Source organism: Pinus tabuliformis, chromosome 2_2 (assembly GCF_031772625.1).
Source record: "Pinus tabuliformis cultivar Carrire ecotype Pingquan chromosome 2_2, CPIR1, whole genome shotgun sequence".
NCBI lineage: Eukaryota > Viridiplantae > Streptophyta > Pinopsida > Pinales > Pinaceae > Pinus > Pinus tabuliformis.
The window spans coordinates 852,535,865-852,553,319 of NC_142300.1; the positions used below are offsets into that span (position 1 = coordinate 852,535,865).

At 38.8% G+C, this 17,455-nt stretch overlaps 1 protein-coding gene across 4 annotated transcripts in view; it reads right to left on the reverse strand.

Annotated features, from left to right (window-relative positions):
• Window positions 1-17,455, reverse strand: part of LOC149195646 (uncharacterized) — a 452,486-nt gene that overhangs the window by 182,763 nt on the left and 252,268 nt on the right. For all 4 annotated transcript variants that reach the window (XM_089408655.1, XM_089408656.1, XM_089408653.1 and 1 more), the window contains exons 6-8: window positions 9,556-9,623; window positions 9,122-9,341; window positions 8,943-9,004 (exon numbers count right to left, since the gene is read on the reverse strand). In XM_089408655.1, coding sequence (XP_089264781.1) covers window positions 8,943-9,004; window positions 9,122-9,341; window positions 9,556-9,623 — 350 coding nt within the window. The remainder of the gene's footprint in view (window positions 1-8,942; window positions 9,005-9,121; window positions 9,342-9,555; window positions 9,624-17,455) is intronic.

Consider the following 17,455-nt stretch of genomic DNA (forward strand, 5'->3'; position numbering starts at 1 on the left):
GGTTTTTATTATTATGCAGTAGTTTTCTGAATACAACTCTGGATGCCCTCCCGACAATCCAGTTACAGAGAAATAAACTAGCAGAAGAAATTTGTGAGATTACCTCACTCTACCCGGCAAGTTTCGACTGATCCGACAATTAAACCAAGGTGTCCCCGACTATTTCTGCGTTGCCTCTGCGTGGGCTTAACGTCAGCTTCTAAGTCTCTGCATCAGCTCAACTGGGAATTGATTTGTTGTAATGACCAAAAGTGGTATACGCAGCGAAAATATTTAAAATACTTCGTAAACAAAGACATGCATCGTATTAAATACTTCGTAAACAAAGACATGCATCGTAGGACAGTAATTGTAATTGTATATTGAATAAAAGAATTGATGTAGGATGAGTACAAATGACAATGAGGGTCTTGTACATATAGCCAAGTAAGTACCCTTTCACGAACAAGCATGTCTCTAAGACATGCCTTTTCATTATTAACTAACTAACCATTAGTTCATTTACTTATTATTTATTATTATATTTATATTATTATGATTATTATTTATTATCTATTTTTATTTATTTTTACATAATTTATGTTCATAACATTGCCTTCTCCTTCAAAAATCTTTGTCCTCAAAGCTTGTTGAAGAAAAGGCTTGATCTCTTTTCTGCTACGAATATCTTTTGCTTGATATCGTTTTCTGCTACGAATGCCTTCTTGTCTCAGAACAATCATCTTTGTCGATACAAGTTGATATGATCCTTGGAGTGATATATAAAATTGTCTTACTGAGAATGGATCAGACCATCCTAGATTAACCTTCTGTGGAATCTTCTGATTACTGGAATTTTGTAACAAATTGTTATCAATAGACTGAATTGAGCTCACTTTAGTATTCTTTGTAACATAAGTTTGTTGTTTATGTTCTGAGTGATGCAGATTTGTAGATTGATTAAGGTGTCTACTCTTGTGATTCGGATGTAGATAAGGAATTTTTCTTGTTTGAACTTCCTTTAATGTCTTTATGGCAGTTTCTTGATTGCCACCAGGCATTGTTTTTGTTGACTTAACTACTAAATCTTTATTTGGGGTGTCCTCTGAGTATGTTTTTACTTCAATAAGGTTTGGATTTGCTTGAACTGCGAGATTAGTGGTCTTGATCTTTGTTTCTTCAGTTTGGACTGCTACATTTGGAGATTTTGATCCTTCCTTTGTGACAAGTTCTTTGAACCTATTCGTCAATGACTTCTTATCGTCCTTAAGTTTTTTAATCTGTTTGAGCAGATTTTGCCTATGATTTTTGAGACATATGCATTCCTCATTCTCCGAGTCAACTTTATTTTGGCCTTCATGCTTCTTGTCTTTTAAACACTTGATTTGTTTTACTAATGTTTGGTTAAGGCTCTTTAAATGTAAATTTTCTTCTTCTTGTTCTAATAAACGCTCCTTGAGTTCCTTCTTTGATGCTTTAGCTTTCTTGACTTGTTCGAGTAGCTTTTCTTGGTGATCTCTTAGGCACGAAATTTCTTTGTCTCTGCTGCAGATGACTTCTTCAAGCTCTTTTTGCTTCTTTGATATAGTTTTTTTGTTATCTTGAAACATCAAATCTGAGATATCCTTAAGGTCTTCTAATGAAGATTTTATTGATTTTGATTTACTTGTTATGTCTCGAAACATGAACATCTTCCCTTTATAAGGAAACGTAAAAACTTGTTTCTTTATGTTTAACATGAATCTACCCAAATCCTTAAACCAGGGTTGACCGAGTATGATGTCAGTGTTCCTATTCGTCCTCACAACATGAAATTGAGATATGTAGTCATAATGACCTATTGTCACTTGTAGATCACTAATTTTATACTCGTTTTGGTCAAAAATATTTTTCTTTACACCAATGCTTAGCTCTGGAATTAATAGTTGATTTGCCAAGTTGATGTTGATATAATTTTTATCATTGCTTGGGTTGATGGCGACATTAACTTCTCTTGGATATTTCCTTTTAATGTAATTACCCTATGATTTGTAACTGAAAGACCTTTATAGGAAAACCTTTCTTCCTTCATCATTTTAGAATTGAGCTCCATCATTTTTTTTTCAATGATTGATCCCATTTGTTTTGTCGTGATGACTTAAGGTATTATATTTAAAGTTCCTTTGGACTTTGTACTTCAAGCCTCCTTTAAAAGTGTCTTTTTAATATATATATATATATATATAATTCTTCAAAACTCTTTTAATCCAATTTCCTATTATCTTTAATATTTCAAAACTCTTGTATTCTTTTTATATAATTCTACTTACGCTTTTTTTCCCTTTTGTACTTTAAAAAGAATATTTAAATATTGTTTCAATTGGCTTCTTTTAAATATCTTATTGTCCTTTAAATTTCATATAACTCTTTAAACTTTAATTCAATTTCACTTTAACATAAACTCTTAAGGGATATTTTCTCCTTGTGAAACCTTTTATAATAATACCCGCTTTGTACTTATATATATTTTCAATAATTTTATGACGTGAACTTTCTTTAAATACCCCTTTATAATATAATATTTTTCTTTATATATCTTTTATTTATAATATTTTCCTTTTCTTTTTGAAAAGTTACACCCCTAGTGAAACGTGGCTATTCACCTCTTCGGGTATAATATAAAATATATGTTCACTTATGTACTTCTCTTTGGGTATAATATAAAATATATGTTCACTGATGTACTTTTGAGTCGGTTAATGTTCTCCTCGTAAAAAGTAAAACTTACCATTCACATAAAGAGATTTTGTATTCCTTTTGTTTTTCTTTTACTTTTAAAATACCATGGGCAATTACCATGGGTTTCTAAAACCTTTGTTAATGTTTTCCACGTAAAAAGTAAAACTTACCATTCACATGAAGAGATTTTGATTTTCTTTTACTTTTAAAATACCATGGGCAATTACCATGGGTTTCTAAAACCCCTGTTAATGTTTTCCATGTAAAAAGTAAAACATACCATTCACATAAAGAGATTTTGTTTTTCTTTTAATTTTAACATACCATGGGTTTCTAAAACCACGGGCTTGTAAACCACTTAATGAAGAATCAAGATAATATTATTCCTTCTCTTACGTAAGTTTTAAATATATTTGGAAATATTCTCTCTTAACTTTATCATGCACTTTTTATCAATAATGTATAACCTTTTTTATTTCTTTTTTTTAAATCTTTTTTTTGTAATCTTTATATGTACTTATTTTACTTTATTTTTTCTTTTTTTCTTCTTTTTTTTTGAATTTGTTTTTTTCTTTATTTCTTTTTAATCTTTGCTTTATGACTTTTTCTTTTCTCTCCATATATATATATATATATATATATATATATATATATTATTATTATTATTATTATTATTATTATTGAAATTGAATGGCCAAATGCTTGATAGCGAAATTGAGAAACTCCAAATTCTTGTAGCGAAACACTTCAACGAAAACAATTTTGATGAATTTGGCAGTCAAAGACCTGGATCAAAGAACACAAATCTGTGCAGCAGTTGAGCGACCATAGGATTGAACAGCTCTGATACCAATGTAATGACCAAAAGTGGTATACGCAGCAAAAATATTTAAAATACTTCGTAAAAAAAGACATGCATTGTAGGACAGTAGTTGTAATTGTATATTGAATAAAAGAATTGATGTAGGATGAGTACAAATGACAATGAGGGTCCTTTATATATATCCAGGTAAGTACCCTTTCACGAACAAGCATGTCTCTAAGACATGCCTTTTCATTATTAACTAACCATTAATTAATTTACTTATTATTTATTATTATATTTATATGATTATGATTATTATTTATTATCTATTTTTATTTATTTTTACATAATTTATGTTCATAACATTTGCCTTCTGGAGCAATTTCCAGCCCTACCGGCTCAAAAATGTCATTTCCCTTAGCGAATTCAGAGTTCTGCTTGGAGAATTGCATTGCTTCTGCGTGGGCCCTTTTAGCTCAATGTCAACCTCTACGTGAGCCCTTCTGAGTCCTGCATTGCCTCCTTCTGGTGTCTCTCTGCCTCTCTGCTACGTATCCTGGGCTCTGGAGAAGATACTCCAACCCAACTATCCCTGCCCCTCACTGCACAAGCTCACTATCAATATTCTCACGGCAACTGCTCTGCTTTAGAAAATCGCAATTTCGAACTCACTTTGTTTGTCTTTCCAAATGACCCTCAAGCCTCCTTAAATAATCTCCTTGTTGACATTCAAAGGCCCAGATTAGAAGTTAATCAATGGCTAAGATCATTTCTTCTTGATCCTCGTCTTCTTCTAGAAGTTACACTCACAGTTTATATTAATACCCTTTAAATATTTTATTTTCCTAAGTTTAGACTTAGGGCCCCATAAAAAATAAAATATATATATATATATATATATATATATATATTTTAATAAAACTATTTCTGGGTTCTATGGAATACATGTGCCTAAGCCTCTCTGCAAAATTTGAGACTTCTAGCACATCTGATGCTACTACATTATGCACCATTTTGTGGGTGATATCCCTAGGAGAAAAAATTTCTCCAAGATGGTCCTCAGCCGACAGCCCCTTGTAGCCACCAACTAGCTCGTTGTGCCATTTCTCGACCACCTAAGTCAGCCATGTGGTCCCTCACCCATTTGCCATGATCATATGTTTGAAGGTGAGCCTCCCAAACCTAAAGGTATGCCTTGTCATTTGGTATTTGAGTATTACAGTTTGCTTATCATGGACACTTTTGGGCATGGATTAATGGGAAGATTTGGCAAAAAGAGTGGGTTGGGTCGGTGCTCTTCTCCTCTAGACCTCTTTTGGATGTTAACCTTGGACCCTAGTCTAGTGGGATCTCTTTTACTAACCCTTGAGCTTTAGGGATGGTACTACATGGGAAATCCTGATTTTGGTTTCATAGTCCTGCTCCCTCGTACATATATATTACTCCCCTTCCACTCATTGTAACCCCATTCATCATTTCTCCCACCTGGGTCTAATTCCTCCACTAAGTCCACATAGGGTTAGCCTTCCCCGTCCCCTTTCCCACATCTTGGTTCGGGCCTCGAATGATGCCCCAGAGGTTGATGCAGCTGAAAAGAAAAGTAACAACATAATTGGCCACATCCAGCAGGAAAATGTACCACAAAATGCAAAAGATGGTCGGGACAAACATATTTAGCATGTTGGAAAAAGCCAATACATGAGCTCTACCCCATCATCATAGCCATCACCTTGGTTCCTACAGGCCTTAGATGAGCCTCCTTTATCATTTATGAACCCATGATTGTCCCAACCCCTAGTGAGTAATGAACCACCCTACCTTAAAGGGGGTATCCACAGCTATATCTCACACATCATGATCTTACCCCTTGAGCCCCGAGCAGTCAATTAAAGAAAAATCATAGAAGGAAAAAGGCATACAAAGACGGGTGGAAAATTCAAGGTCGAGGCACCTCATGTACCACGATTGCTCCCTCCTATACATTATAAACCCAAGCGTGGGTTTCCCTTTTACTAGCTACCCTTTTACCCCAGTATGTGGCCCAGGGCTGCCCCTTTTCATTCCCTACTCCATTCATCCCTTTACCGCATGCCACCACCTTTTAAAGGATGTACCTTGGACACATCATCCCCTTTAGGAGTAGATAACACCTAATAGGATACTTGGTTAACCCCATTTGGAGCTTGAAGACATTAGCACATGCTAAAGCCCATTATAGAAGGGCATGCCTTTATGAAGTTCCCACTTGTTCTCCATGGTTTGTAAGCTCTTTTACTCGATTTCCTTGATGACTTGTTGTACTGGAAGGCTAGGGGCCGCATTAGATCTTATGCAAGATTACAGGTGGTTTCCATCTTGGGTTTGGTCTCCCTATACGAGGCCTTAACCCTCTAGAATGCTATATTGGCACATGTAGGGTGTGCGTTGAGAGACATGGGCCTCCACAGCAATAGAAAACACTCCATGTATCCCCAAAGATGTTCAAAGATTGCTCAAGATTCACCTATTGGACAAGGAACATGCACTTGGTTCACCTTTGCCTAGCCAGCCCCACAGTTGTACGATGTACCATGCACTTGGCAAATGACACAGGACATGTATGCTAATGTTGCATCACTTACACCATCATTTGAGCCCTTACAGATGGTCTACAGACATCTTCGACTTACTTGGAGACCTATGAGGTCACTTCTGTGCCCTCAAAACCATTGGGAGATGTTGTTTTGGGGTAGCATCGGATGTGCTCTAGCCATGAAAATTCGTGGAGAGGCTAAAGCACATGAGATCTCCAAAACCCAGAAATCGTTTTGGAAAATTCCATCCGGATGAGGAGTTATTAAAATAATTAATATTTTTAATGAGTTCCTAAGTCTAAACTTAGGAAAGTAAAAATATTAATGGGTATTAATAAAGATAAGGATGAGAAGCTTCTAAGAAGACGAAGATCAAGTATATTTTAATCTTAGTCGTTGATTATGGACTTAATCTCGGCCGTTGATTCATCAACAGGAAAAGTATAAGAGGGGTCTTAAGGGTCAGTTGGAGATGCACCAAGGGAGACCAGTCAGTTCATTTTCTGGAGCGGGGTTTGCTGAGAAATTCGAACTAGAGCTCTGGATCACAGTGAGAGGCAGCGAGTACATAACATAGAGGCAAGGATAGTGCCGTAGGACCAATGCAGGGATCAGAGAGGCAGATGTAGAGCCAATCAGAAAGACGCAAAGGCAGCTGGATTGCGCAGTGATTGGAGGGCCTGCGTGGGTGACGCAAAGAGGCCAAGTGCTGACGCAGTGAGGCAGAGTGCTGACGCAGAGGGTCTGGGAGTTGCGCAGAGGCTAGCTGGACTGACTCTGAGCCTAGGAGAAGCGTTGGAGAATTTTATGGTATTACTGTTGTGTGGTTATCTCTGTTGGGTGAGGGGGTTTGGTACCCTAGTTGTACTCAAGAAAAGCTAATTAATAAAATCTTCCTCTGCTGCACTGGTTTTCCCACATTGGGTTTTTTCGAGGACAATTGTCCAAAAATAACTGTGTTGATTCTTGTGCATGTATTTGTTTCTATTTAATGGTGTGATATCTAGAGTAGAATCTATTTTAATATTTACTAAAGGGATTTCGTAAATAACTTATTGGAAAATAAGTAGGTAAAATAAATCAGTTGCTGCAATTATAGAATTTTCACAGGAGCACCACATGTTTATTATGTGGAGAACAAGGGGCCAACCCTTTGTCCAATACTTTTGGAAGTCCAATTCATCATTTTGGCACTTATGGACTTCATCAGGCTTCTTAGAGAGCCCAACAACATGAATTATTGATTATTTGATCTCTTGGGAGCCTTGTTATTTTGTTTATGAGCTAGTTTGGTGGGCTTGTCACCAAAAGTTAGTTAGTTGCACATTATTTTCATTTGATGGGCTAATGTAGGCTCAGATTAGGTAATTCGAACTCTTAATGAGTGTATAAATAGGAGACATGAAATCATTTTGTATCATCACTTGGATTGGATAATTCTCTCTTGAGAATTTCGCATTTCCTTTTTGGTGGACGAAATTGGAGCATGGATGAATTTTGATGTTTGGATTGCATTTTCTTATCTTGGAGCTTCTTAATTGGCAAATGTATTGATGGTTGGATATATTCTCTTACATGTAAGTACAATTTTGATGCTACTTTCTTTTATTTTGTCACTTACATCGAGGGATTTTCACTATTTTAGGGCTAATTGTTGCGTGCATATACTACTTCATTGTGGAATTATGTGTCTAAATAGCATATCTCTATGTATGGGCCATGTTTGTTGAACGAATTTTCCTAGAGATCGAAGTTATATTGACAAGCCTTTTTGATTCGCAAACGAAGTATAAACGTCTTAAGGTCACTCTCTTTTTGCCCTAATGCTAAACGAAGTTGCCCTTAAAGTCTCCTTGAGCTAGAAATGAGATCCATTCTAATAATTCTTCTTGACTCCATATCCCCAAAGGAATTAGGCATTGATCCACCATAAGGTGATCACCTTGAAACCTCCTTTTCTTCACCTTTCCCCCCTTTTTTCTAGGTCTAGCCACGCTGGGCCACCTAGGGCATCATTTTCCTGACAAAGTAGCCATAGAAAAAGTTCAATCTCCTGGACTCTATTGCATTGGTGTGTCCTCAAGGTCTCCTCCAAATTTGAAGAAATTACGACAGTGGAATTGCAAGATATCCCAAGCCCTAGCCCTGAGACCAAACTTTGCCCTAGTATTCCCTAGGCTAGTACTTCATAGCATCAATTTGGCACCTCTAAGTGGCAACTCTTGTTTTGGCACCTCTAAGCTTACAATCATTATTACATTATTTTCCTAGTTGAAGTTGAATTTAGCTTGGAGCCAATTACTTTATTTAACTTGGACAGCTTAAGCATTCATTCATCATACTCTTACATCATCGTCCATTTTTTACTATGCTGAGCATATGCACAATAGCCATTTTCCTGGAAGGATACTCCATTAGAAATTGTATCTTATACAAGAAGTTTTTTAGGAATTGTCTTCTACAGTATCCCAATTTCCATTCAAATCCTGACCAAAGTATCTACACCTGGAAACCATAAAATCAAGATGAGTCGCCAAAGGATTTAATCTTCACCCTTGAGCATTTGAAATCTGTGTCCCAAAAGTCACTGACCTTTGTCATAGTACACGTTAACCAAAGAGGCACAAATGATGGTAGAGAAGGAAACATTTACTAACAGCAACAATGAAACTGTTGAAATCCAACCCATAATTCTTAACTACGAAAAAACTAGTAACAACCTATCATTTGTAATATATTTATGCTACATGGTGCATTTGACAAAATATTATAATGATGACTTTAGTTACACAAACCATTGAGGCACATTGCAGATAGAAGTTTCACCTAAATGCGAAATACAAATTTTGAATCGCCAGTGACCTTACCTCTCTTCTATGTGTTCTGCTACTGCCATGAAATATGGCAGTCCAATAGAGAGTTTTGCATCCTGCATTTTTTAAATCCCCTGATCAGAAAATGCCTTCACCACCATATCTAACCTATCATTCAAAGCAATTCTAGAAATCTTTTAGCAAAATGAAACTTCAAAGAATTGAAGCTCAACCTTAGAACCTGGAAGAATTCCCACAATTGGTGTAGATTCATAGCTATTGTTCAGACCAAAAAATGGTGTGACCCCAGTTAATGTTTCCTTTGAGTCGATGCATTCTGAATTGTAAACTGCATCCCAAGAAAGATCACCAACTACCCTGCAGGTATTCTGCGCCCACTGAGGTACATTTTCCATCATACTTTGTGATGGGAGTGCATATACATCCACCAGACTAGTAATTGACAGAAAAAAAGGGAAAGTATTGATCATCTAAATCAAATCAAATCATTTTTGGACATCAAATCAAAATAACAAAATAATGAAAATCAAATCATATAATATTTGGACATCATTTGATCATCTAACAAATTCTCTAGAAGATCACAACTCTCTCACAATCCTTAACATGGATAAGCAATGTATATGAAATGCTGGAAATGCAATACCGTGGCCATCGCACATAATCTTCACAATAAATGATAGTCCTATAACCCAGTTTTTTCCCCAAGACCACCTGTAATCAACGAAGAAAATCAATGCAAGATGATAAGCACCTACTAACCCTTACCTATATAGTACAAAGCTATCAAAAAGAACGAGGGAAAAAGACTCATACAATCAAATATTAAGTGTTGTCACCAAAATTGGAACATTCCATGATTTGTATTTGACGTTCGTTATCACTATGGAGACATCAATAGAAAGTATTATTGAGTACTAATTGGAAACAAAAGAGAAAATCAAATGAGAATCTGGTATTTGTACAATTCAGAGTTCCAAAAAGGATCACCATTATCACTGGTCGCAATTACACATTTCGATACAGGGATAAAACAATAAAAACTATAAAGTGAAATACACAGCTGGCTGGCCGACCAAATGATGCATGATTCCTATGCAAAAGCCAACTCAAATAACACATTCATGAAATTCGGTAGTGCAGAGGGGAGTGCCTGCCCTTGGTTCTGTAGCCCCTCATTTCAGCGGGGGTACATATATGCACACTTTCATTTGGAAGCACCATTATAAGCCCAAAGAATGCAATTCAAAAGCCTTGTATGCCATATGGAGGCTATGTATTATGGTATCTTAGGCCAGTCATGGGCGGCCATGGCTAGTCCTGTTGATTTGGGGTAGCATCAGATGTGCTCTTGCCATGAAATTCGGTGGAGAGGTTGAGGCACATGAGATTTCCAATGCCCAGAAAGAGTTTGGGCAGATTCTAAATAGATCAAGAGATATTAAAATAATTAATATTTTTAATGGAGTCCCTAAGTCTAAAATTAGGGAAAATAAAATATTAATGTGTATCAATATGAATCTGTGTTAAAATGGTCCAAAAGACATGGATCAGCCAGATCTAATCTTAGTTGTTGATTAGGGACTTAATTTCGGCCGTTGTGATGTCAACAAAAAATGTATAAGAGGAGGCTTGAGGGGCACTTGGAAAACACACTGAGGGAGACTAGTCAGTTCAATTTCTGGAGCAGGGTTTGCTGAGAAATTGAACTAGTGGTCTGGAGAGCAGTTAGGAGGCAGCAAGTACGAAACAAAGAGACAAGAGATTAGTGCAGAAGAGGCAGACGCAGAGCCAGAGGAAGCCACACAGAGGCAACAAAGACTGTGTAGAGCCAGAAGGGCCTGCGTCATCCATGCAGAAGTGACGCAAAAGCCTAGAGAGGCTGCGCAGAGCCTCAGTAAGGTAACGCAGAGGATTTCAGGCTGACGAAGAGGGTTTCAGGCTATAGCAAAGGTCAGTAGAGCCTACACTGGGTTTAGGAAAGTGCTGGAAGTTTGTCTATCTGTGGGTAAGCCAGTTTGGCACCCTGTTGTACAAGAAAATTGTTGAATAACAAAATCCTCCCTTACTGCACCAGTTTTCCCACATTGGGTTTTTCTGGGGACATTAGTCCAAAATAACTGTGTCAACGTGTCATATTTTGTTTCTATATTACGATGTGATATGTGCAGCAGCATTTATTTTAATGTTTTTTGAAGTAATTTCATGAATAACTTATGATGAAATAAGTAGGAAAAGTAAATCAGTTGCTGCAATGATAGAATTTTCACATGGTATCAAAGCAAGTAATCAGAGAGAGAAAGGGAAAATCAGTTATGGGTCGAGACCATGATGCAGAGGCATCCACCTCAGGGGACTCACGCAAATTTTTAGAAGATTGTACAAGAGAGAGAGATTTTGATTTCTCTATGTTGGCTTCCAGGTTGGAAGAAGAAGTGGCATGCATGACTAGTGCTGCATCATCAAAAGTATGGTATATAGACAATGGAGCCTGGTGGCATACGACGGGAATCAGGGAGTGTTTCTCAGAATATCAAGTAGAGAAGATGAACTTTCAGATCACCAAGGGGAACAAGGCAAAGTGTACTCCAGTAAGAAAGGGTACCATAGTTTTTCAGACAGAATTGGAAGAGCGGTTTCGTGCCACAAATGTGCTGCATGTGCCAAGATTGGCGATGAACTTACTTTCCGTGTCACAACTACAAGGCAAGGGCTATGACGTTTACTTCATCAAGGAAAAGGTATACGTCAAACACCCGAGCTGGAAAAGCAAAGTGCAAATCGGGACCAAAAGTAATCGGTTGTACAGATTACAACTAGAATCTCCAATGGCACTAATAGGCAGTCATGGGGACAAAGACTTGAACGAACTATGGCATAGAAGGATGGGTCACTTGCACCATGGAGCTCTAAGAATTCTCAAGAGCACTGTAACAGGAGTTCCGGATCTGAGTACGGAACGAGATGATGTATGCAGGGGACGTGTTCTAGGAAAGTATGCCAAGGCGGCATTTCCTGGGAGCAACCACAGGGCCAAGAGTGTACTAGGATTGATACACTCAGATATCTACGGACCTATGTCCGTCAAAGCTCTTAGCGGTGCTGAGTATTTCCTTACTTTCATTGATGACCACTCCAAGAAAACTTGGATCTATTTTTTGAAAACCAAGGATGAGGTTTTATGTTGATTCAAGGAATTCAAGGCTCTAGTGGAGAATTTGACAGGCAAGAAAATAAAAGTCTTGCGCTCAGATAATGGTGGAGAATATGTTGATAAGGACTTCATAAATTTTTGCGCTAAGGAGGGCATCAGAAGAGAGTGGATAGCTCCCTACAATCCGGAGCAGAATGGGGTGGCAGAAAGGAAAAACAGGACTATTGTAGAAGCAGCTAGAGCCATGCTGTATGATCAGGATATGCCAAAATTCCTGTGGGCAGAAGCATGCAACACAGTTGTCTACGTTCAGAACAAGACTCCTCATCGGGCATTGGGCAAGATTACTCCAGAGAAAGTCTTCACTGGGAAGACACCTGAAGTCAGTCATTTCAGGATATCTGAGAGTTTGGCATATTGTCGCATACCCGAAGAAAAGAGGAAGAAGCTAGATCAGACTGCAGAAAAGGGGTATCTGGCAGGATATAGCGAGAACGCTAAGGCATACAGGATCTATCTTCCAGGGAGCAGGAAGGTAGTAGTACGACGAGATGTAAAGTTCATGGAGGACAGAGCTTTCAAAAGATCTCACGAAATGCCTTCCAAGGAGCAGTCGAAAGAGGATCCGTTGGTCATGCCTCTTCAACAAACGGAAGTGAAGAATCCTTCCTCAGATCAGGAAGATTCTCAGGATGAAGAAGAGGAGCAAACAGAAGCACCTGTTGATAGAGGAAGAACCAGCAAGGAACTTTGTCAGATTCTGCGTGATGTAGAGAACTTCATCGGAGAGCCAAGGAACAGTAAAAGGGAGCGAAAATAGCCAAACAGGTATCAGGCATTAGTAGCTCAAGATGGAGAGCCTGCCAGCTTCAAGGAGGCAGTTCAACATCAGGTCTGGTTAGATGCGATGGGGGAGGAGTATAACTCCATAATGGTAAACAATGTTTGGGAGGTGGTGTCAAGGCCTCAAGATAGATCTGTGGTAGGTTCAAGATGGATCTACAAGATCAAATATGTTGCAGACGACAGTATTGAAAAATACAAGGCCAAGTTTGTGGCTAAGGGGTATGCTCAAAAGGAAGGGATTGACTATGAGGAAACCTTTGCCCCGGTAGCCAGGTATACATCTATTAGGACCATGATATCTCTTGCAGCCCAGATGGGATGGGAGATCCATCAAATGGATGTCAAGACGGCATTTCTAAACGGGGTAATAGAAGAAGTATACATTGAACAACCAGAGGGCTTTGAAACTCATGAGAAGAAGTCTCATGTATGCAAACTGAAGAAAGCCTTGTATGGGCTGAAGTAGGCACCAAGAGCGTGGTATGGTCGAATAGATGGCTACTTGCAAAAGATGGGGTTTGTCAAGAGTGATGCGAATCTGAATCTCTACTATCTAGTCGTAGAGAGCGAGCCACTTATCTTAGTATTATATGTGGATGATCTCTTCTAGACAAGATCACCCAGACTCATTAAAGACTGCAAGCAGAATCTAGCCACAGAGTTTGATATGAAGGATCTGGGACGAATGCACTATCTTCTAGGGTTGGAAGTTTCGCAGCAGAAAGGAGAAATCTTCCTTGGGCAAGAAAGGTATGCTACAAAAATTCTGAAAAAGTTCAGGATGGGAGACTATAGACCTATGGCTATGCCAATGATCACCAACTAGAAGAAGATTGATGCATCAGAAGACAAGGATGTCGATCCCACCCTATACCGACAGCTCATAGGGTCCCTGATGTATCTAGTCAATACCAGGCCAGATATTTGCTACGCTATCAACACCCTCAGTCAGTTCATGGTGGAACCAAAGAGGGCTCACTGGGCAGCAGCCAAGCACGTTCTCAAGTATTTACAAGGAACAGTTGATTATGGGCTCTTGTACAACAAGGGGAAGGATATCAGGTTGAGTGGATTTACTGATGCAGATTGGGTAGGAAGTTCAGTGGATCGGAAAAGTACCTCTGGGTATTGTTTCAACATTGGATCAGGAATAACCTCCTGGTGCAGTAGGAAACAGAAGTCTGTGGCTTTGAGCTTGTCTGAGGCAGAATATATGGCAGCAAGCACAACTTCGTGTGAGGCCATGTGGCTAAGAAAACTAATGGTAAACCTATTTAGAAGAAATATGGAGGCGACCAGGATCATGTGTGATAATCAGAGTTCCATCAAACTCTCTAAGAATCCAATATTTCATGATAGGTCAAAGCATATTGATATCCGGTGTCACTTTGTCAGAGATTGTGTCCAACGTGGAGCTGTACAGTTGAGCTACACTCCTACAGGGAACAAGTGGCAAATATCCTCACCAAGGCCCTTGGAAAGTCAAAATTTGACTACTTCAAAGAAAAGATGGGGATGGTAAAGAACCCCTTTCAGAAGTAGTGTGTTAGCAGCACGAATGAAGAGGGAGTTGCAGTGCAGATGCAGTGTTGGGAGAAAGGACCAACAGCAACACAGATGCAGAGGGAGTTGCAGTGCAGATGCAGTGTTGGGAGAAAGGACCAACAACAGCACAAATGCAGAAGAAGGTGTAGTGCTGGGAGAAAGGATCAGCAGCAGCACGGATGCAGAGAGAGTTGTCGTACAGATGCAGCAATGGCAGTGGCAGAATCATGGGCAGCAGTACTGGGTGCATAAATGCAGAGGATGTTGGGCAGGGAGGCCTAGCATCAGCTTAGGTACCGACATTGGATGATCAGAGTAATACTCATTAAGGAGTATTGCTAGAGCACCGTCCTCGCTAAGAGGGAGTGTTGATTTGGGGTAGCATCGAATGTGCTCTAGCCATGAAATTTGGTGGAGAGGGTGGGGCACATGAAATATCCAATACCCAAAAAGGGTTTAGGTAGATTCTAAACAGATCAGGGGAAATTAAAATAGTTAATATTTTTAATGGACTCCCTAAGTCTAAACTTAGGGAAAATAAAATATTAATGTGTATTAACATGAATCTGTGTTAGAATGGTCCAAAAGACATGGATCAAGCCAGATCTAATCTTAGTCGTTGATTAGGGACTTAATCTCGGCCATTGAGATGTCAACAGAAAAAGTATAAGAGGATGTTGGAGGGGCACTTGGAGAACACACTGAAGGAGACCAGTCAATTCAATTTCTAGAGCGAGGTTTGCTGAGAAATTGAACCAGTGGTCTAGAGAGCAGTCAGGAGGTAGCAAGTACGAAACAGAGAGACGGGAGATCAACGTAGAAGAGGCAGACGCAGAGCCAAAGGAACCCACGCAGAGGCAGCAGAGACTGCGCAGAGCCAGAAGGGCCTACATCATCCATGCAGAAGTGACACAAAAGCCCAGAGAGGTTGCGCAGAGCCTCAGTAGGATGACGCAGAGGGTTTCAGGCTGACGCAAAGGGTTTCAAGTTGTAGCAGAGATCAGTAGGGCATACGCTGGGTTTAGGAAAGTGTTGGAAGTTTGTGTATTTGTGGGTAAGCCGGTTTGGCACCCTGTTGTACAAGAAAATTGCTGAATAATAAAATCCTCCCTTGCTGCACCAGTTTTCCCACATTGGGTCTTTCCGGGAACATTAGTCCAAAATAACTGTGTCAATGTGTGCATATTTTGTTTCTTTATTAAGATGTCATATATGCAGCAGTATGTATTTTAATGTTCGTTGAAGTAATTTCATGAATAATTTATGATGAAATAAGTAGGAAAAGTAAATCAGTTGCTGCAGTGATAGAATTTTCACAGGTCCCACTAACACCCACTCTGAACTCCTTTTGTCTTATAAAGGATTGGCGGACTTGGGATGGATCTTTTGGGACTCATGCTTTAGAGGAGCAATTTATTTCACGGGGATGATCACACATTGTAGGGCCAATCCAGCCCATGTCTTGTGTGCACCTATGTCTTTCCTACATGTTTATGCTATTGAGTGTGTATGCATTCTTTCGCTGTGGTATATTCTTCATATTTCAGTTCTTTAACATGGCATTTGTTGAAAAAATGTACAAAGGAGGTGTTTCCTAGTGCTTTTTGCCTTGGCCTAGGAAAACATGTGAAACCATATTTTTAGTGTGACTTTACGTGGTTATTAACTTTCTAGTCACTTTATGAGTTCTTATATTAAAGTAACTTTATATTTTTAAAGTGACTTTATGTGAAAAAGGTGCATGGTACAAAAATTTATTAAAGTGACTAGAGAGGCTCATTAATGAAGGGGGAGACATAAGAGGGGGTCAATGGGAGATTAGATCTCCCCCCTTGATCAAGAGAAGTTGAGATCGAATCTCAGCCCTTGATATTAGGGATAGGGCTTCTCACCATTATGGAGACCAAAAAGGAGGAAAAGGGCAAGAGGAGAACTTATTCTTCATGTGCAAGTGTTGGAGAAGCAAAGAGGAGAATAGGAGAAGAGTGAAGAAGCTGAGATAGCCATTTGCAAAAGGAGAGAACACACAGCAATAAGGAGAAAGTATAGGCACAAATCCCAAGGCTAGAAGAGAGGCACATAGACCAAGAACGTATAGTATCTCTGAGAGGCACGAACCCCGAGGTACAACAGCAGCTTCAGCGTGATTTTCGAGGGCCGAGTAAGCAGTCTGACAACGCTAAATTCGAGGCAAATATTGTGAAATTTTAATACTACTGCAGTTATTAGTTATTATTCTCCTATCAAAATTGATTATCTTCTACAATTATTTGCGGCAAACACTAAATAAAACACTACTACAACTTCATAGGAAATAAATAAACCATAGAAACTGAGTACATATTATACACACAAATAATGAAAACCAAAAGTTTTGGACAAATGTCCCTGGAAAAACCCTAGTGTGGGGGAAACCAGTGCAGTAAATGAGGGTTTTATATTATTAATAAATCTTCAGCAATTGACAATTACATAGATTGCTTATCTCTCACTAGCAAAGATCCGGAAATATCTTTACTCTATTGATTTTTGGGTAGCATCGGATGTGCTCTAGCTCCGAAATTTTGTGGAGGGGCTAGAACACATGAGATCTCCAAGACCTAGAAATCGTTTGGTGAAATTCCACCCGGATTGTATTTTATTAAAATAATTAATATTTTTAATGGAGTTACTAAGTCTAAACTTAGGAAAATTAAAATATTAATGGGTATTAATGAAAATATGGGTGAAAAGCTTCTAAGAGACGAGGATCAAGTCTAATTTAACCTTAGCTATTGATTAGAGATTAGATCATAGCCGTTGATATCTCAATAGGAAAAGTATAAATGAAGACTTGAGAGTCATTTGGAGACATACCCGGCAAATACTCAGTATGCAGAGGGGAATCGATTCTCGAGTAAGAGTTCGATTTCAGAGAGAGTTGTAGGGTGAAGGAAGAGGATGGTATCAGCATCAGCCGAAGATTGAGGAGGAGGCGACGCAATCCATTAGAGGGACAGCG